Source organism: Populus alba, chromosome 1, assembly GCF_005239225.2.
Source record: "Populus alba chromosome 1, ASM523922v2, whole genome shotgun sequence".
Lineage (NCBI taxonomy): Eukaryota > Viridiplantae > Streptophyta > Magnoliopsida > Malpighiales > Salicaceae > Populus > Populus alba.
This window is the reverse complement of record NC_133284.1, coordinates 223,124-244,003: the sequence shown is the minus strand read 5'-3', so window position 1 is coordinate 244,003 and position 20,880 is coordinate 223,124. Positions and strand designations below refer to the sequence as shown.

General features: G+C 35.9%; 3 protein-coding genes across 8 annotated transcripts; 1 reads left to right on the top strand and 2 right to left on the bottom strand.

Annotated features, from left to right (window-relative positions):
* Positions 1 to 300: 300 nt before the first annotated feature.
* Positions 301 to 1,290, top strand: LOC118032724 (beta-amyrin 28-monooxygenase-like). The gene is made up of 2 exons (XM_073404788.1): positions 301 to 746; positions 1,116 to 1,290. Exons 1-2 carry the CDS (start codon positions 301 to 303, stop codon positions 1,288 to 1,290), a joined length of 621 nt encoding a protein of 206 aa, XP_073260889.1.
* A 4,803-nt stretch (positions 1,291 to 6,093) lies between these two features.
* On the bottom strand, positions 6,094 to 12,294 carry LOC118032725 (pumilio homolog 12). Of its 6 annotated transcripts, none has more exons than XR_012169576.1 (8): positions 11,966 to 12,294; positions 9,683 to 11,372; positions 9,429 to 9,591; positions 8,168 to 8,331; positions 7,106 to 7,364; positions 6,735 to 6,849; positions 6,538 to 6,655; positions 6,094 to 6,450 (listed from the first exon to the last, which is right to left on the bottom strand). XR_012169576.1 is itself a non-coding variant. In XM_073408484.1 (7 exons), the coding sequence occupies exons 2-6, from the start codon at positions 11,278 to 11,280 to the stop codon at positions 6,742 to 6,744; spliced, it is 2,292 nt and encodes a 763-aa protein (XP_073264585.1). In that variant the 5' UTR covers positions 11,281 to 11,372; positions 11,966 to 12,294; the 3' UTR covers positions 6,094 to 6,655; positions 6,735 to 6,741. The 6 variants fall into 6 exon arrangements, 3 of the variants coding, with proteins under 3 accessions (XP_073264585.1, XP_073264590.1, XP_073264591.1); XR_012169577.1 differs by having other exon boundaries at positions 6,094 to 6,311; XR_012169578.1 differs by having other exon boundaries at positions 6,094 to 6,311; positions 6,538 to 6,650.
* Positions 12,295 to 14,091: 1,797 nt separating this feature from the next.
* LOC118032727 (chaperonin 60 subunit beta 2, chloroplastic) lies at positions 14,092 to 18,560 on the bottom strand. The gene is made up of 15 exons (XM_035037502.2): positions 18,349 to 18,560; positions 17,593 to 17,845; positions 17,363 to 17,488; positions 16,959 to 17,096; positions 16,785 to 16,880; positions 16,423 to 16,665; positions 16,107 to 16,341; positions 15,742 to 15,911; positions 15,559 to 15,636; positions 15,400 to 15,471; positions 15,202 to 15,306; positions 14,969 to 15,061; positions 14,792 to 14,884; positions 14,450 to 14,573; positions 14,092 to 14,323 (listed from the first exon to the last, which is right to left on the bottom strand). The coding sequence occupies exons 2-15, from the start codon at positions 17,827 to 17,829 to the stop codon at positions 14,310 to 14,312; spliced, it is 1,824 nt and encodes a 607-aa protein (XP_034893393.1). The 5' UTR covers positions 17,830 to 17,845; positions 18,349 to 18,560; the 3' UTR covers positions 14,092 to 14,309.
* Positions 18,561 to 20,880: the final 2,320 nt, after the last annotated feature.

Below are 20,880 nucleotides of genomic sequence, written 5' to 3'. Positions count from 1 at the left end.
TGTGTCTTCACTGAAGTTATATTTGGTCAGTGTGTGTTTCATATAGAAAAAACAAATACTAAAAGAACATAAATATGTTTATGTTCAGTTGGAGGAATAGATATAATTTTAAAGTTGATTTTTATCCTTTCAGAACATCTTTTTTCTGTCTCAACTGCTTCCCGAGACACTAATCAATTGCTCCTGCGATCACTGAATTATCCATTATAAATACAAGTTCCGGTTAAGGATTAAGGATCATCGTAGAAGCGAGCTCACATGCTAATAACAATTACTACACTTGCTGGTAGAATTAATGCAATGGTTTCAAGTCTTGATCATGATAGTATTATGATTCTGGTTGCAACCCCTTGCCTTCTTTTACTATATTTTGTCATCAAAACACTCAAAGAAAGATTGTTTCCAAACCCTCATCTTCCACCAGGAAGTCTAGGATGGCCCCTCGTTGGTGAGACTTTACAGTTTTTGCTCATAAATCTCCCACCTGAGATATTTGTAAATTATAGAATGAACAAATATGATTCTCCGGTTTTCAAGACTTCACTGTTTGGAGAAACAGTGGCTGTGTTTGTTGGACCAGCTGGGAACAAGTTCTTGTTCAGCAAGGAGAACAAGCTGGTCAATGTTTGGTGGCCAACTTCAGTGAAGAAGCTGATGAAGTTAAGTTTGGCTAATGTAGTTGGTGATGAGGCTAAGACGCCGAGGAAGATACTCATGACCTCCGTTGATCGAGATGCACTCAAGAGGTACATAGACAGGATGGATTTGGTCGCACAAAACCATATTAGGACACACTGGGAAGGTATAACGTCTGCTTGTTTTTCTTATCTTGGTAACTAAACTCTGTTTTCCCAATAAATTATTACTGTTCAATTTAATTGCAGAAATTACTTGCTGCTGATAATATGCAGGGGAAAGATATGTGTGTGTGTGAATTTCCTACCTCTTATATATAACCCAATAATTCTCTGTTAGTTATGAACCCGTATGAATGAATGAATTCCTTTAATCCTTTAACCAAATTATAATGCTGGCTATATATATAACACTAATTCTTATGACCATGAAACTGCCAATTTATACACGTTTGAGCTGTCTTGTCGCCTGTTTGCAAGCATTGATGATCCTATACACATTTCCAAGCTTGCACACCATTTTGACATCTTTCTCAAAGGAGTGATTCATTTTCCTATCTGGATACCTGGCACAACATTTTACCGTGCTTCCAAATCTGGTGATGCACTCAAGGAAGAGATTCGGCTGGTTGCTAGTGTAATGTTTCGAAAGTAAATGAGCAAGAAAAGGCCACAAAGCCCTTGAAGGCTTAGAAGTAAGTATAATTAGATGAAGGATATTGTGGTAATTGAATAATAATTGATAAATATAAATAGGAAAAAAAAAGAGGGATCTGAAAATTAAACGAGCAAACCGTGAGAGAAAAGGGAGAAAGAAGAAGAGAAAGAAGGGAAATTAGAAGAGAAATAAAAAGAAATTGAAGAAAATAAGTTTAAATGTAAGATTTTGGTTGTTAAATGTATAAATATATGTTAATTGAGCTTTAAATTTCTGTTTTAATAAATGTTAGGGTTATGAAGATTGTGTTTTGAGTTAATTGATGAATTAATTTGAATGTTATAATGTTGATTGTTGTGGGTAATTGATTATTTAGTTTATTATGAAAGATTATAGGTAAAGATGATGATTTTGAGTTATAATTTGTGTAGATGGTGAATTTTGAGTTAGAAATTTGGAAAGAACAGTAGGTTTTCTGTTAAAATTCTGGGTTTGAGGTTGAAGATGGTAAAATTTCGGTTTGGTCCCTCAATTTGTGAAAATTACAGTTTAGTCCTCAAACTTTGGAAGATTATGAATTGGTCCCTAGAGCATATTCCGAGATTCTGAACAGAATAAAATATGAATTATGGGCAGAATTCCAGTAGAGTTATGAATTTTAAACACTTTCAATTTGGTCCTCTAATTTGACAAAATTTACCATTTGACCCTAAAAATTTGGTAAAATTCCAGAATGGTCCCTGGAGCATAATGAGATATTCTAGACAGAATTGAGGACTAATTATGATCATAATTTCAGTATATTCATGGATTTATGATAATTTTAGTTTGGTCCTCCATTTGACAAAAATTACAATTTGACCCTAAAAATTAGAAAAATTCCAGAATGGTTCCTGGAGCATAATTAGAGATTCTAGACATAAATGAGGATGAATTATGAATATAATTAAACTATAGTCATGAATTTATGATATTTTTAGTTTGGTCCTCCAATTAGACGAAAATTATAATTTGGCCCTAAAAATATGATAATTTCATATTGGTCCCTAGCTGTAATATTAGCTTTTTCAGATTGATTTGATGAATAAATAAGGGTTATTTAGTGAATCATTATCAACTCTTATTTTTTTTTTTTTATTATGGATTAGATTTCTGGAAAAACTATTAATTTTTGGGTTTTTAGGAAAATATCTAGTTTAGTCTAAAAACATATAGGGTTATGAAATATACCCTTAGATAAGTGTATTAAATAGGTTTTATGTTTTTTTGAGTCATTCTTAAATCTGTCTTCTTTGTATTCAGATAATCCTGATATTCTATCAGCAGGACATCAATATGATTTACTTTAGTATTAGTTTTGTGTTCTGTTTGTTTTCGAGTTAGGTGAGTAGATAATTTTTCATATGCATGATAAATATTATAAATATTTGATTTGTTAATATGAATTGAATCTTGCTTCTTGATAATATATATGTTGATTATTATCCTTGTTATGATATAGCATGATCAATTGTTGAATCTAAATTCTTGATATGAACCAGTATATACTTTGAATTGACTTCTGAATTGATAGTTCTTCATTTGATTGATGTCATGAGTTAAGTCTTGAGATATGAATATGGAGTCCCACAGAAAAGATCTTCTATCACTCTCACGACCCAAATCCCATATTCATGATCAGCACATAGGTAAGGTTCCCCTCCAAGGTTCCATACTTATGCAAACACAAACTTACATACAAACTTCTCCTAACTCAATCAGATTTCAATGCAGCATTAATAACAAAATTAACTTCATAATATAATTTGATTGTCTTAATACAAGAGTTCATGTAAATTCATAGTTTTGAAGCACTAGCTAGACATAAAGAAAAAGATACAAATTACAACAAAAAAAGCAGGTTATGAAGGTCCAACAAAAGTAACCTACTATTAAGTTATAAGCCTGAAAAGGATAAATAATGAGAGGGTGAGTTCAACAACTCAATAAGTAAACAACGTTCAATACACACACAGGAGATAATACAACAATGAGAAATACATATACAATTATGGCTATATATTCTTATAGGAAGGTTTTTTAAATAGGCCATAACAAGAATATCATAAGGTAAAGCTTGTTAGAAAATCAAAATGCAATGAGCATGAGGCTCCGTACTATGGGATGATCAGTCCACACAAGTTGGTGACTCCCCCGACCAATTAGGGTTCAGATATGATGTGCACAAAGACTAACACTACCCTATTAACATGGGTATTCTGACTAACATACCATGGGTTCATAATCATAATTAAATAGACATATTCATATCTCAAGGCTCAACTTATGACATCAATCAAATGAGGAGCTAACAATTCAGAAGTCAATTCAAAATATATACTGGTTTATATCAAGAATTCAGATTCAACAATTGATCATGTTTTATCATAACATGGATAATAATTAACATATATATACATATATATATATATATATATATATATATATATATATTATCAAAAAGCATGATCCAATTCATATTAACAAAACAAATATTTATAATATTTCTCATGCATATGGAAAATTATCCACTCACTTGACTTGAAAGCAACAACATTCAAAAGCAGATACCGAAGGAAATCATACTAATATCCTATCGGTAGAATATCAGAATTATCTGAATACAAAGGAGACATATTCAAGAATAACTCAAAAGAACATATAACCTATTTAATATACTTATCTAAGGGTATATTCCATAACCCTATATGTTTTTATACTAAACTAGTTATTGTTTTTCAAAAACCCAAAATTAAACGGTTTTCCTGAAATCTAATCCATAATAAAACAAATAATAAGACTTGATAATAATTCACTAAATAATCCTTATTTATTCATCAAACCAATCTGAAAAGGCTAATATTATAGATAGGAACCAATCTGGAATTTATCATATTTTTAGGGTCAAATTGTAATTTTCATCTATTTGGAGGACAAAACTAAAAATATCATAAATTCATGACTATAGTGGAAGTATGTCCATAATTCATCCTCATTTATGTCCATAATCTCTAATTATGCTCCAGGGACCATTCTAGAATGTTTTTAAATTTTTAGGATCAAATTGTAATTTTTATCAAATGGGAAGACCAAATTGAAAGTGTTAAAATTTCATAACTATATTGAAATTCTGCCCATAATTCATCTTTTATTCTGTCAAGAATGTCGGAATATGCTACAGGGACTCATTTGTAATTTTTTCAAAGTTTAGGGACTAAAATGTAATTTTCACAAATTGAGGGATCAAACCGAAAGTTTGTTATCTTCAACCTCAAACCCAGAATTTCAACAGAAAACCTACTGTTCTTTCCAGATTTCTAACTCAAAATTCATCATTTACACAAATCATAACTCAAAATTATTATATTTACCTAAAATCTCTTAAAATCAACTTAACAATCCATTATCTATAAATAATCAATCATATAACGTTCAAGTTAATTCATCAATTAACCCAAAATAAAATCTTCAAAACACTAATCATTCATCAAAATAGAAATTTAAAGCTAAAAAAAAATATATTATACACATTAAAGCATAAATTTTACTCTTTTAACTTATTTTCTTTAACTCTTTTCTATCTCCCTTCTAATTTTTTTATTTTCTCTTCTTCTTCTTCCCCTTTTTTTGTCTTCGCCCGTCAGTTTTTCACTTTTAATTTCAGATCTTTTTTTTTCCTATTTATATTTATTATATTTATTCAATTACTACACTACCTCTCATTCATTTATACCCACTTTTTAAGCTTTCAAATACTTTATTGCCTTTTCCCATCTCTTTTAATTCAAATGGTGGTGAAGAGCAGAGAGAGAGGGATATCCGCTTGAAGCTAAAGACATAGCTTTTGCTTTTTCATCAACTCCTCAGAATGTAGGGCAATGAAAATGTGAGAAGCGTGGCTTTCCATTTGGTGAGAGAGAGAGAGATTGGCCTCAAAGGAGAGGCTTGGATTACAGGTGCATCACTAGTGGGGTTCCTACTGTTCTGTCCAATGGCGGCATGCCTGGATCCTACACTTGTTCTTGACTTCTTGCAGGCTAATGGGGCCATCCAATACAGCCAGAACATGAAAGTATAGATTCACAGTGCCTGTCTTTCATGCCAGTCAGTAGTACATAAGTCAACTTGTTTGATCCAAAACCACAGATTTGTTTTCACTGCTTGGCATCAAAATGCATGCTCTGCTCTTCCATTCTATAATCGGTACAAAGATGAATGATCCTGCATTGATCACATGACGTCTTCTCCAAGATCCTTCACTACTCCATGTTCTTCCAATTTCACCCACCATCTGTTTCAGCATCCCTGCTAGCTGTAAATGGAGCGGCTGAAATCTCCATATACGTACACTGCTGTAATCGGATTGCTTGAATAAAGCTTCATTACAAGAACACATGAATTTCGCAGTAATACAAGTTGGAGGAGAAGCCAGGGGAGGGAGTAATATTTATGTTTTAAAATTATTATTAATAGCTGTGTGGATTTCTTGGCACAGAAGAGAAAAGATAGGTCATTTCGCAAGGCATTGCAGATTGAGCAACATGAACGGCATTCTTACTCCAAGAATTAAGATGTTGAGAATCAAACAGAAAGCCCTCACAGTGGCAATTGTCAAGGAGGGCAGGGTGAAGAACGCAGCATTTAAGGTTATAATGATGCCACCAAACCGATCTGGGTGTTGTATTATTTGTTCGGAGACAATAAATTGACTTCATAGCACACAAGAGAGAAATGGCGTTGGTTTTCACAAAGCATTACAGATTTTGAGCAACAAGAACGGCATTATTACTTCACATATATCTAGACAAACAACAAGATTACATCGTCAAAATGACAAACACGGGAATGGCAAACATGGGAACTTAAATATTTATATGACAAATCAAAGCCCTAATCTTGGCAATCTATGGACACGAAATGTACACCACAAAAATGAAAGTCAGGCATGGAAATCAGGTAGCTTCCAAATCTCTTCCAACCTGCAATCACCCGCCAAGCATCGACTCTTGAGCTTCCGTCCAAAAAAACCATATTACAGTAACCCCCATAAGCTCAACGAACTCTACACCTTCACATTTCTTTTATTTCCAGGCAAAAGGGAAAAAAAATAAAATTGATCTACAAACATGTGGATCCCGTGTCATGTGAAATTTTCTTTTTATAATGATAAAAAAAAAAAAAAAAAAAAACCCTCAATAAATTCACCTTTCATCTGTTCAGATGAGCTATGAATGCATCTTTGACTGTTTTCTCATTATGTCAAAGCATAGAAATCTTGAAACCAAATTTACAGGAACTTCAGCAATTGGACATAAAGTCTGCACTGCCAAACAAAAAACTAAATAAAAAAGGGTAAGCAGAAAATAGGCAATGTCCAGGAGAAAAGTTCTATGAGATCTTACTTGCAGATTACTTTTTCAAAATATTACTAGATAGGACTTTCTTCCCATAAGGACTAGTTTGAAGAGTAGGAACATGGGGTCGTATAGCCTCCACCAAAGCAGCATGAAGAGCTCCCTACTCAACGAGTTAAAGAAGGATCCAATCAAATGACAATACAAATGCATCAGTTTCATTTTAAACAACAACTGCTGTTTTTTCCCTCATACAACAGATATCAGAAAATAAGACTATCTCCAAAGGACACTCCAGGAAAGACCAAAATGAACAATCCAAAAGTAAATGATACTTGAAAATCTTTCCTTAAGGGGAGAACCATCCAACACATGATTTTATTGAAACCAAAATGTTCATTATAAATCAAAATACAAACCTTTGATTGTTGCAAAGCTGCCTGGATAACATAATTACCAAAAGGATCTTGCATGACTTGATCCAAGCGAGAATTATTTATCAGCTCCCAAATGATACGATTGCGGCGCACCTCACCAGCATATTTTAGGCATTTCTCGACCACATTGCTGCTATATTTCTGAACAGACAAGTCTCCATAATTACCCTCCAACTGATCAAGAATATCAGTTGCTGCCCATGGAAGACGAAGCTCAAAGACAAATTGCACAACATAGTTACTGCAACATCAAAAATTAGATTTCAGTGTTCAAGTGTTGTAAATCCAAGCATGCTCAGAACTAGTGAGTCATTCATCTCCAAGCAGATATGGGAGCAACAATTCTTAAGAACAACAACCAGACATGTGGAGTATGTAAAGCATGAAAAAAATAAAAAACAACAAAAGTTGGGATTGTTAGAACAGGTTTTGAGTAATTATTTTGTTGAGAATCGTGAGGAGACTGCAAAACCTTTTCTCTTCACCAATAAATTTCACAGAACCACAAGGTCCTCTATCAAACAAACCTAATACTTAGTAATAGTAAACATTATTCACTTCTTGAATCTGAACCTAGCATAAAATACCATTTAATGCTTAATTATAGTCTGCATTCTTCACTTTTTGATTGTTTTGATGAGAATAATGATGAGATTGTGCAAATACTTGTTCTTTCCACAAATAAATTTCACAGTGTCCTCTGACAGACAAAGCTAATACTTAGTAAGAGTCCACTTTATATTCGCTTTTTTTATGAACCTCGAAAATGAATTGAAAAAAAAAAAAAAAAAAAGTTCTGGATAAAACAGAAGTTCAGTATTACATGTCACTGCTCATATCCTAGTTCAGGTAAGCTGAACAAAGTGACATTATTTTGGCGCACAACTCTTTCTTAATATCTACTTTAATCATGTGTGAAATGTGCACCCACATTCTTCCATGGAATAGTGCAAAATAAGAAAAAGTCACCACACCTTCATGATATACAGGCTTGGGAAAAAAGCATGGGATAAAAAGCTCAAGGAAAAGAGAAAAATACAGTACCCGAATGGATCTTGCGAAAGGATTAGAGCATTTGATGTGATCTCAGAGACCAAACATCGTCTTTGCTCTCCCTTAGATTGGCTTAGGCATTTTTGAAGTACACAACAGCCATGACGGTCAGTTGCAAGTTCAACACAATTAGCAGTTGTAGCTTCAAAAAGGAACTGCAAAAGAAATCATCACCACTGTTTCATGTAGTGCCAAAATCTGCTTCATTCTGTATGTCATGTCAGATTTATAGCTAAAATAGGCATCATTTTCTGCATGTGTATGGAAGAGTTAAACAAATGTTGGAAGGCAACAATTTTTCTCAAGCCGTGCCAATGCTCCTACAATTTAAAACATTCTGCTTGATTTGATATGGAAAGCCGGAAAAAAAAAAAGATGATGGAAGAAATTCTGAAGCTGAGAAAAATTGACATTGCCCATTCCACTTGAAGCAAAATGAGTAAATCTCTGAAACATCTAATATGAATTGATTCTTTATTTGGAAAACGGATTGCAAATGAGAGCTTGATAAATGTTCCATTTCTTTTTTCTTTGTTCTTTTTTCTTTTTCCTTTTTTCAGGAGAAGCTGGGGTTTGCATTCTTGATCCTAGTAATAATCAGGTTAGTCATTTTAATGACACCAAAACTAGCCTGAAGACAGCCTCTAAGTTTCCATTACACTAGTTACACAAATGTCAAAATGTTATAATGAGTACACTGCAATAAAACCATTGCCTGGTTCAACAAAATACATGACATGGAAAAAAAGAAAATCAAATATATGCAAATATGCTAGTAAGAGTAGAGTGCAGTTTTTTTTCTGTTGATAAAGGCAGTTGCTGCAGTTCAGTAGTAGAGAACAGCATGCAAAATGAGTACTTCTGTGAGAAAATAGGAAACAACAGGATCTGAATACACAGACAGAAAAAAGGAGAGAGTTGTGAAAAGTTAAAAAGATCAACTATAAGGGCAGTGGGACAGTGAAGATCTATTACTCTACCGGGGATGTGATCCAAGTCATGTTCTTCACTTAAAATAACATGTATCAACGAGTTTAACCTCTCTTTTTTTCGTTTCAAATGCTTTGCAGAACAAGATATAAAGTAAGGACCAAAGTCAAGCTTGCTTCTTCATAAAGGTGTTTAAAGGGTTTTGGAAAATAAAGCAAGGAGGATGGATTACCTGAATTTATATATAAAAAAAAAAAAAAAAAAAAAAAAAACCTTCCAAATGCCAAAGTAATTCAGACCAAAAGAAAGATGTGTCCCTTACCTCACTGTATTCAGGCATCAAATACTGCAAGCAGCGCTGGGCTACATGGTTACCATTCATATTTTTTATCAGGGTCACTATACAAGGCTTCAATGCAGAGACAACCATGGAAAACTGCTCTGGAGTCTTAAGGGTTTCGATTACCTTTTGAACAGCTCGAGTCCTGTGTTCAAGAGAGCCGTTCCGAAAACAATTAAAGCATGAAAGGTGAATGCCTTGAGTCTTTGAATGCACAAGAAAATAAACACACACACATATAGAGACAGAGAGCAAACCCATGCATATCACATGAAATCCGAACAAGCTCCCCAGCTTTCCTAGTGATAGTACGTAGTATTTGCATTCTCTGATCCTCATCGCATACTTCAAGCAACTTCTGAACAAGGTAATTCCCAAAAGGGTCTGTCATTAGCTCAACGATGTGATCAATAATCTCAAGAAAAATCTTTTCGACATCTTGTGGGGTCCCCTCAGAAAATTTTCTTTGCAAGAAGCGACAGCCATGCTGATCCTTTGCCATAAGATATATTCTACCAGTCACTTCATCTACTGAGTTATACTTCGGAGGCTGAGCCCTGAGATTAGTACTCTTTAGGACTGTAAAATCAGGGGACAAATTCCATGAGCTCAAAGGATCTAACTGAAAGCACCCAGCAGTAGGAGTTGATAAGCTATGGAAAAGGTGAGCATTTGATAGAAGTTTCCCATTATGGTTGAGATGGGCAAGTGATTCATTGCCTCCAACGGAGCCAAACTTCAAAGCTTTCAGCGTGTTCAGTCCTTGTGACCTTGTCAGAATCTTTTCAGGAAAACTCTGCTTTCCTACTTTGTCTAAAACGCGTATACCATTCTGTGATTGGTTCAAGCCCCTTGTGACAGCATAGTTACTCCAAAATGTTTCTTGATTAGATTGTTGAAGTTGGTGGGAGAATGGAACTTCCAAATAAGGTTGCCTCACATTCCGACTCATCAGCTTGGTTTCAACATTTCCATTTGCTGGAGTTGGATTCTGAGCTTCCAACCTTTGATTCCGGAGTTGCTGCAGATATAAGCATTGCTGATGCATCCTGTAGCATTGTTCTTCTTCAATATTCCTCCAGTTGATGTGAGACCGGTTTAGCTGTTGTGAATGTATGTAAGGAAGTGATGACTGAACATCAGTGAAGTATTGTTGATGATCAGACATTAAAGGAAAATCCATGCCTGGGACAGCCACATTGGAAAGAAATTGAAAACCTTGCATGCCATGAGTTGGTGGCAAGGCTGTGGAGAATTTTTTGATTGAATGAGGCTGACAAAAATCAGTTGGCACCTTCTTCTGTTCTCGGGCATCAAATTTTATGAAATTTGACTGTTCATGGCAAACTTTCACAGCATTAAACTTGTCAAAACCAGAAGGTAAATAATTTGGTGATTGGTAAGGAGGGGCAGCCATCGTTGATGAATCTGTATTGGAGAGTGAACTATTCATGGTGTTTGTATATACAGAAGGGTTGGGTAAGGATTTATAATTTGCCAAAGGACTCCCACTATTAAAACTCAATTCTGCAAATGCTAACGTTAGGGATTGGTCATCTGGCAGATTTGCTTCCTCTGACTGAGCATTCGTGGTAGGAGATTGTTGAGTTTTATTTGCTAAAATTTGTCTGTCATCCAAACTCCCATTGCTTTCAAGTTTCTCAATAAAAGGCCCCTTGAAGGAATTCACAGAAATGGGTGCCCAGCTACCATTTAGAGGTGCACTTTTAGGTCCAGCATCAGCAGAATGCTGATTTCCAGAAGTAGCATTCGGTATCTCTCCAAGAAGCTTCTCAAATTCATCAAACTCTAGTTCAGTTCTTTGATCTTCCATTCTATAAATTGCAATGTGCTAAAAAACTCCTTTCAAGCAATGTCTATGAGACAATGCAGATCCACAAACAAGCTCTTCACTGCAGTGAATTTCTGAAACACAAAGTACCGCCAATTAGGAAAACAATATTGGTAAAAGAAATGACAAAAACTAAATTTGCCATGAGCAATCATCGCTTCATTTCTCACTATGAGCTATCAACACCGCAATCCTTGCCATCATAAATGGATTTAAACAAGAAGAAAAAATCAAATAACAAGAAGAGGTGAACTCATCTCATCAGTCAAGACCAAGAGATTCTACACTGTAAGATCGATCGAGCACAAAACCCCAGTTAAGATAGAGAGGGACCCCAAAAATGACTCTAGAACCATGATCACCGTGATCAAACCATTAAAAAGACCACTGTTTTTCCTCGGTTTCTACGTCCAAACAGAAAAGGACACAAAGCACAGAAACCTCATTGCTTTACACAATTCCGACAACCACGGTTCAATCAGGTTCATCAAAAGAGCCAAAACCCAGATGATCAAAACCATGATCATCATAAAAAACCAAAAAAAGATTTAATTTTGGGAACAAAAACAAACCAAACAGACAAAACAAAGGAAACCCAGCTCAAACGATTTAACAGCAATGTAGAAGAAAACAGGGGTACAAGAGTGATAACAAAGACATGACATACCAGTGACAGACGATGATAGTAAGCGAGGAAGAAGGCATTGGAGGGGGACAAAGCAGCAAACTTTATAAGAGAAGATCGGTTCTTTTTGGTTAATTAGTGAGAATTGTGTAGAAAGAATACAAAGAGAGTGGAAGTCTTTGTAGGTAAGGTAAGGGAGGCGGCGTGCAGAAGGAGGAGAGTTTTTTCAATTAAGTGTGAGAGATAGAATGGTCATGGCATTGCCAAGATTAATAAGTTTAGAATAGAATCACAACAAAAAAGAAAAAGAAAAAGAAAAGGCACCAATCACACCCACCATCTCCAAGTACCATAACCACCCATCTATCTATCTATCAATCATCCATGCATGGAATGCAATGCAATCCAATGCTGCTTGCTTGTATATTTATAATCTTAGTATATGCTTTCTTTTCTTATTTTTTATTTTTTTTTTACCTTGCTTGTTGGGTTGAGAACACGCTTGCACCTGCTGTAAAACTCGTGTTTGTAAATGAATATTTAGGTATACGGTAGTTTCTTTTTTTATATATGTTTTAATAATATATTTTTTATTTTTTTATGGGTTGTTGGTATAAAAAATTTTAAAAATAAAAAAATTATTTTCATGTATTTTTAAATAAAAAAAACACCTTTAAAAAACATCAAGTATATATATAATGCTTAAAAAGTATTAAGATAATTTTATTTTTGATTCACTTATAATAGTAAAGAATATTGCTTAACTTTCCACACAACTTTTTTGCTGCTTCCAAGAAATTGAACTTTTCGTGTTTGGTTGGTTTATTGCTTGGTGAGTAGTAAGTAAATTCAAAGGGAATTTCATCATCCAAATAAACTAATCGAATTAATGCTGTTTCCAAGCAAGCCTTGTGTCTTTCTTGCAGGGGCACTCACCGCAGGCTTCCAAGCTTGCCCCATTATAATTCCTTGTTAATAAATAATAATAATAATCGTTCTTTTGGGAATTTTAGTAATTGACAAAGAAATTTAAAAAAAATAAAAAAAAACTAGATTTTGATCACTACTATCAAGGCAGGAGAAGAAAAGGGGCAAAAGAAAAAGACTTTGGATGTTGGACTGCACCATTCAATATACATATATTTCCCTACATAAGTGCATCATGATTCAGACTTTATGTGTGACAAGGACTCCTCCCACACTAATAATAATAATTAGAAATATGAACCTTAAACAAGAATCTACTGTGGTTGTTGAGAAACTTGGAGCGAGTAGATAATTTTGTAATATAATAAAAAAGGATTTGCTCTTGTGAATGCAATGGAGTGATATGAAGAATAAATGGAGTAATATCAGTACTTGCAGGGCTCTAAACTATGACTATGGCTATGACCTGGCTATGCACACGCATGCCATCCATACACATACATGGATGGATGGAGACGACAACAACAACCAAAAAAATACTGAAATGTCATTTTTATTTCTTTTCTGAAATAATAATGACGATGAAGGTAGTGAATAAGGGGTGAATGAATAAGATAAAATAATAAAATGAAACCGAAGGAGAGGCGGGGAGTTCGGATCCATTATTAACTGTTATAACAGAATTTATTATTACTGCTGCTCCTCCTCTATTATTTCCATGCATATATTGCATCCTTCACATTATTTATAATGTTTCTTCTTGTCAATTATATTATAAAATCCAGTTCAACCTTAACTTGAGCCCTGGTTTCATTGTTGTTGGAGCCCTGCCTTGAAACCCTGCTGTGAGCTACCAGACATGGGTCCAGCAGCGCCAGAGGACTTCTTGGGACATCAATGTCCTCCGCGAAGGCAAAAGAAAGCTCTCAGTGTCTTTACCCTCCTCTGGGGCATACCGATCTAGATCATGTGGTACATGGCTCTATTTATATAGCCACCTACTCTAATCTAATTAATGGCTATGTATTATTATGATCGCCACCATCAAGTTATTTGTGCATGACTTTACTACCTCCACAATTCACGAGGATGGAGCCGAAAGAATCCAGGTATTTATTGGCACTACAACGAACTCATACCAACCACCATTTATGGTGATATCAACAGACCATCAGATTTGGCGATCGGGGAGGGGGCTGAAGGAGTATTATGAGCAGCGATGAAACTTGTGACTCAAGAGATTGTTCAAAATCATTGCGCAATTGTACAAATAATTGCAAGTCAATAATACATCCCGTATCCCGGCAAGCTACTCTCACCAGAAACCATAACTTCTACCAGCACCGGTAATCAGATTTACAAACAAAAAAAATTACCATCATCAAACTAAAAGTCATTGCTACTATGAGGGGGGGGCTGATTTTATTTGCTCCTCGTTATGTCTTGCACAGCAGCCTTATCAATACCCATATCCTGTAACAACAAGGCGAGATAACAGAAACTTGGTTAGGCGGTCACTAGAGAAACAACGCACTTAACGGTGGAAGGACAACACCGGCAGCAGAATTCCACTTGGTTTCATCGTTCAGAAGAACAAACCTGAGTTGTCCATGGGGTTGCCAGCAGGCACTGATTCGGGCTCCTTAATCTCAACAACTACACAATCTGACATCAAGAAAGTCTTTGCTACGGATGATGCGTGCTCCAGGCAACATCTGACCACCTGAATGAAGATTTCCGTATTTAGTTTCGAAACAAAATCCCCAAACTAACTAGTTGAACCACTCTGAAAAGGACAGGATTCCCAAATCTTATATTTAAACCCAACTACATCTTATTCTTAAATCCAACTACACAGTTATCAGAGCCAACAGAAACTTTTTCCATTGAAAGCAAATCACAAGTTGTAACCCCCTGATATAAATCCACATAGGAACTCACCTTTGTTGGATCGATGATTCCAGCAGCCATCAGATCTTCATAATTTCCAGTTGCGGCATTGTATCCAAACTTAGGATTGTCACTTGCAAGCACCTAAAGGATGAAGCAATTATCTTAGATGCAGGTAGTCCTGGACCACACACAATACCATAATTTGACATTGGCAAAGTTAGATACCTTCTCGCTGACCACACTTCCATTAACACCAGCATTCTTGGCTATTAATTTCAAGGGGTAGCTCAGAGCTCTCTTTACAATGTCTGCTCCGACCTGTAATCAAGCAAAAACAATCGAGGCAAAGCACTTTTTAAGCAGCTCGGTGACAACCTTTACATGGAGCAAAAATAGATCACTACTGAGTTCCTCCTTTACAGAACATTCAATGAATTCCTAAAATGTTGGCAAATTACCTTTTCTTCATCATTCTCAAGGTTGTCCTTGATGGCATCCACCTTTGATGCCAGTCTCAGCAGGGTGCATCCACCACCAACCACAATACCTTCCTCAACAGCAGCCTGAAAACCATTGAGATAAAGAATGATTTGAGTCCAAACAACTGACCTAGAACATAAGAACAATACAGAGGACAGTGGGATGAGAAAAATTACCTTGGTTGCATTTAGAGCATCTTCAACTCTCAGTTTCTTTTCTTTAAGCTCTGTTTCGGTTTGTGCCCCAACCTTTAGCATTCAAAAGCACGTCCATTTAAGTGAAGATACAATCTACACTATTTTGTGTCTCTGTTTTGTAAGTGATAGAAAAATTACCTGTATCACTGCAACACCACCTGACAGTTTTGCAATTCTTTCATTGAGCTTCTCCTTTTCATAGTCTTGTTCAGCAGCCTGCATTTTATATCTTGCATTTAGCAACAATAAACTACTACTAGAGGGAAAAAAATAAAAACGCCAAACATTTTGTTGGGAGTGAAAGGCGAGGAGAATCAACACCTCAATAAGATTTCTAATTTGCGCAACTCTCTTATTTACTGCTTCTTGGGTGCTTCCATCAGCAACAATGGTGGTTGTATCCTTGGTAAGAACCACTTTAGAAGCATGTCCCAGGACCTCACTGCCTACTTTGTCCAAGGCAAGCCCCACCTCCTCTCTAACAACAGTTCCTGAAAGCCAATGAAATAAATCTCTCGACATCAACAAAATAAAAATACTAATATCAGTGGTGTTCATTCATATCCACTCCACAACAAACAAGTAAGGAAGGCATTCATATCCACATTGAGAGAACATGATAGCAGAGCACCATGAACAAAAATAAAATCAGATAGAAAGCAAAGAATCCTAAGGAGAACCCTAACCTCCAGTCAGAATAGCGATGTCATCAAGGTACTGGCTCTTCCGCTCCCCAAAACCAGGAGCTTTGAGGGCAGCAATCTTCAAAGCACCCCTAAGCTTATTGACAACAAGAGTAGCTAAAGCTTCTTGCTCGATGTCCTCAGCAACTATTACAACTGGATATCCACCTTTAATTGCATCTTCCAAAATGGCAATGAGATCTCTTGCATTTGTTATTTTCTTGTCAACAAGAAGCAACTGCACCAAAACATACAAAATTGTCAACGCAGCAGGAAAAATCAACTGCAAAGGCTCGCTTGACTAGCTGTGACCACATACCTTGCAGTTATCATATTCAACTGCCATTTTTTCACTATCAGTGACGAAGTAAGGTGAGATATAACCACGGTCAAACTGCATTCCCTCAACAACATAGAGACTATTATCAGCGCTTTTTCCCTCTTCAAGAGTCACCACTCCCTTCCTACCAACTTTACTCATAGCTTCCGCAATCATATTCCCAACTTCATAGTTGTTCCCTGCACTAACAGCGGCCACATCTGCAAGTTCACTGTCTTCAACCTGCAAACCCAAATTATAACCACTCTGTCTTTTCTCAACGCTTCAATACATATATATACAAAGGTCGCAGTTGCATAATGATAATTACCCATAAGCATGGTCTAGCTGACTTTACATACCTCTTTTGACATCAATTTAAGTTCATTTACAAGAGCTCTTGAGGTCTTTTCAATGCCTCTAGTGATTAAAACAGGGTTTGCACCAGCAGCCACAACCTGTAAGAAAAACAATGGGTGAGATTGACACGTTCAACATATCTTCACAGAATATATTGTAGGAACCACCATACCAACCTTGACACCTTCTGCTATAAGGCCCTGTGCAAGAACAACAGATGTTGTGGTCCCATCACCAGCCAAGTCATTTGTCTTGGCAGCAGCTTGTCTCACTAGCTTAGCACCAATATTCTCAACTGGATCCTCCAATTCAACCTGGAAATTTAAGGTAAAGCATTCTTTTAATAATCGTCATGCCTAGAGAAAGCCACTTAAAGCTCTTAAATCTTATTTGGAGTAACAAAATAACAAATAGGGGAATGCAACATAGATAGCTTGCTTCATCTGAATTGGATAGCTACGACTACAATTTCTAGCATGCATCTTGTTGTTGCAAATATTGTTCCAAAAAAAATGAGACCAGAGGATAGAAATCTCATGTTCAAGTTATCAAAGAGACAAAAAATCCAGATAAAGCATACCTCTTTAGCAACAGTCACACCATCATTGACAATTTTAGGTGAACCGTACTTGCTCTCAAGAACAACATTCCGGCCTTTAGGTCCAAGGGTAACCCCAACTAGATCTGCAAGCTTGTTCACACCAGTCTGCAATACAGGAACAAATCTTGTAAGCAAAAGGCAGATGAAATCATACAAACACGCTGCGACAAGAGGCAAACGCTGAACAAGACCAGTAACCCAAAACTCACTTGCAATTTCCTAATTGCTGACCCGTCCTTGTTGAAATGAAGCTCCTTGGCCGCATTAACCTTGAGAGAACGCGATCTTGGTAGAACTACATTCTGTGGTCTACCAAATCGACTAGCAGAAATGGAAGCAAAAGATGACAACTTGTTTGAAGAAAATGCAAACTTCCTATCCATGGCACGGGCATTAGGAGCAGCCAAGGTTCCAGCTGAGGACATGGCAGTAAACGTTGATGCCATTTTTATTATTTAATACCTGATAACAAAACAAACAAGAGAGTAATGAATTTCTACAAGGATTGTTTTCTCTAAGCTCACATAGGTTTTAATCGTTATGCTTTCCATCTAAAATTCTCTTCCAAGCTAAATTCATTTGACTACAGCAACAAAGCTCCCATGAAGCAATAGAGCTATGTGGTGAACTAGATAACTCACATAATCACAAATTAAAAACCAAACAACAAAAAGTTTATTCAACTAATTTGAATCGCCAACCAATAAGACCTGCAGGAACAGGTGGATTTCTAACGAAATTGCATTACAGTAAGCATGAAACAGCATAATTAAAATAACTCATTTCCCTTCATGAATCAAAACAGCAGGAACTGAAATAAGGAAGCAAGTTTTGATAAGCTACCATGATTGGCATGAAAAAAGAAGAAAAGGGAGATAAGTAACAGTTTAAAGATTGAAACTTTTATCACACTAAAGGCAGAAGAGACGGGGGAGGAAGAAGAAGAAGCGGGTGTGAGAACTTACAGAGAAGTGGGACGGCCGGTGGTGGTGGAACAGGGTTTAGGAGAAGGGGGTTTAATGGATAAGAGGCGATGGTGGCTAGGTAAGGTTATGTAGGTTTATCTTATGGACACTCTCTTTGCACTTCTTCGAGAGCTAAAGAGAAAAGGAGTAGGAGTAGGGTTTTCTCTTTCCTTAAACGATGGAAGGGTGGTCGTATTTGAGATTTCGTCTTGACAGTTCCACTTTCAGCGAATCTAGACCCTCGTTTGAAACTTGTTGCCGTTTGATTTGTCCTGCACTAGAACACTCTAGAACCCTTGATGTTGTCGAATACAGGTGATTAGAATGAATTTCTATCCTATTATTAAATTCAATTATAGTCTTCGATTCACGTATTTACATGAGAGCCACCATGAGACCACAAGGATTCATTCAGCCAAGCCCATGAATAACTGGGCTTCAATGGCAATCCTGAACCTACAAGCAAGAAACCAGCGCGTGGCCTTGAACACTGTAAATAATTGCAAGTTTTCCTCACTCCTATTACTTTAATAATATGGATCCTTCCTGCCTGGCTTATTCATCATATTTACAGCGCTTAATTACATGATCGATCAAGGAGCAGCGAAATCAAATGCTAGCTAGGGAGCGCTTAACAAGATGAATCAAGTATGATCTTGATCACGCGTGCTTGAAGCCGGTTGGTTTCCAAAGAGTTGGGTGTACAAGTTGTACTGGTTTGCAGCTGAGGAAGAAGGAGTCCCTTGTGAGGAAGCAGAAGAAGAATCTTGTGTAGACGAGGCATGGCTGTGTGATCCCTTGTATACTATTCGAAGATTTTCTGGGCTGGACCATTCTGCTCTCTTCTTTGCCATACAATCTCGCTTCTGGCATCTAAAATAGCCCCTGTAATTAATTAATTAATTAATATAACCATGCATGCCACTTCTATATACATAGAACAATATTCGTTTTAATTATATATGGACACCGTCTGATATATATAGAAGAATCAGAGGCTCCCTCTTCCCCTTCTAATTTTATTATATAATATATAGTTGCACCATGCGTGCTATATATCTTAATTACAAGCTGCCGGCGTGGCCATATATATTAATTTGTACAAGGAAATTTATATGTATATTTACTCTATACGCTTACTATTATCTTTTATACTAGAATAGAAGGAAAATATCTTTTATATTTTAAAATAACAAAAAATCACAAAAAGATTATTATAGGTGTAGATTTATTTCTATCATGATCATTCTTTCAACTCTTTATTCCTTAATTTTAGTATTTGTTTTTTAATTTTAAAATGCTAATAAAATGCAAATCTAAAGGTCCTAAACAACAAGGCAGCTGCAACAAGGACGTAGCGTATATAGTTCGGGTTCAAATCTTATCTTCCAGATATAATTTGCCAGGAAGAACCCCTTGATGTATGATGATCAATATATACATACACGCAAAACTGTACACTCCTATATTATATATATATCACTCACGCGCGTATGTAGAGAGAAAGATGCAACACATACAAAATGCATAGAATATTCAACGTATCTATACCTGAATTTTCCAATGTTTTTGATGAACTTTTGGCCATATTTCTTCCATTCAAACCCATCTTCTGGCAGCACCAATCTCTGCCTTCCTCGATCTGTATGCTGCTGCTCTTCTGTGTGCTCCTCGGTTTCCCTTGATTGATAATTATACATAGAGAGCATGGAGTGATTTGATTAGTTGCTTTAGTATAAATATGTGTGTGTGTGTGTGTGTGTGTGTGTGTGTGTGTAGGATATGCATAGAATATATACAATATATATAGCTCTTGCAAGAAGGTCATGAGAGTGTATTCATCATCAAAATCAAAAGAAAAAAACACAAATGAAGATCAATATTTCTGTACACGCGGTGATCACTACTCACTACTGCGGTGATTGTTATATATATATATATATATAGTTGGAGCTAGCATCAAGTAAAGTACTGAGAGCAAAATGGTTATTGTTAGCTAAAGAATGAAAAACAATCACCGCAGTGAAGAGATCATCTTAATAAAACTGAAAGTGCATTATTGCATATAATAATCATGGTGGGGACGTTGATATCGACGAGCATGCGACGGCTAGCATGTGTTTACATCATGAGGTTACATTTCATTTTCTTTTCCCTTAAAAAAATAAATATATGATCAGGAGTACAAATAATTTCTTTGGCACCAGGAAATTGGATGGATTTATATTTGCACCAGGAAATTAACACAAACTAATCTTGGGAGAGAAAAAAATAATCAAACTGTGTTTTTAGCTCTTAAGGATCTAGATCTATATATATATAGATGGATGGAATCCATAAATATAATTAAAAAAACACTAACTTAGCTCTTTCTTCGATAATCAGAAAGATTTTTTCACAGTAATGCTTACAAGTAGTGAGATAAAAGAGTTCTCGAGATCAAATCATGTCCCTATTACTAATTCAAGAGGAGGAGGTGGAGGAGGAGGAGGAGGAAGACGAGGAGGAGGAGGAGGAGGAGGAAGAAGAACT

Bases quoted from the DNA above. Each gene is read 5' to 3' on its own strand.
- LOC118032724 (XM_073404788.1), top strand. From the start codon at position 301: ATGGTTTCAAGTCTTGATCATGATAGTATTATGATTCTGGTTGCAACC. The intron at 747-1,115 runs GTACATAGACAG...CCTGTTTGCAAG, and splicing joins GATCGAGATGCACTCAAGAG to CATTGATGATCCTATACACA.
- LOC118032725 (XM_073408484.1), bottom strand. From the start codon at position 11,280: ATGGAAGATCAAAGAACTGAACTAGAGTTTGATGAATTTGAGAAGCTT. The intron at 8,332-9,428 runs GTAAGGGACACA...TTTCTTTTGCAG, and splicing joins TGATGCCTGAATACAGTGAG to TTCCTTTTTGAAGCTACAAC. The intron at 7,365-8,167 runs GTACTGTATTTT...TTGATGTTGCAG, and splicing joins CTTTCGCAAGATCCATTCGG to TAACTATGTTGTGCAATTTG.
- LOC118032727 (XM_035037502.2), bottom strand. From the start codon at position 17,829: ATGGCATCAACGTTTACTGCCATGTCCTCAGCTGGAACCTTGGCTGCT. The intron at 15,307-15,399 runs GTAATTTTTCTC...AATGGTTTTCAG, and splicing joins ATGCTCTAAATGCAACCAAG to GCTGCTGTTGAGGAAGGTAT. The intron at 15,062-15,201 runs GTAATTTGCCAA...GCTTGATTACAG, and splicing joins TTGAGAATGATGAAGAAAAG to GTCGGAGCAGACATTGTAAA.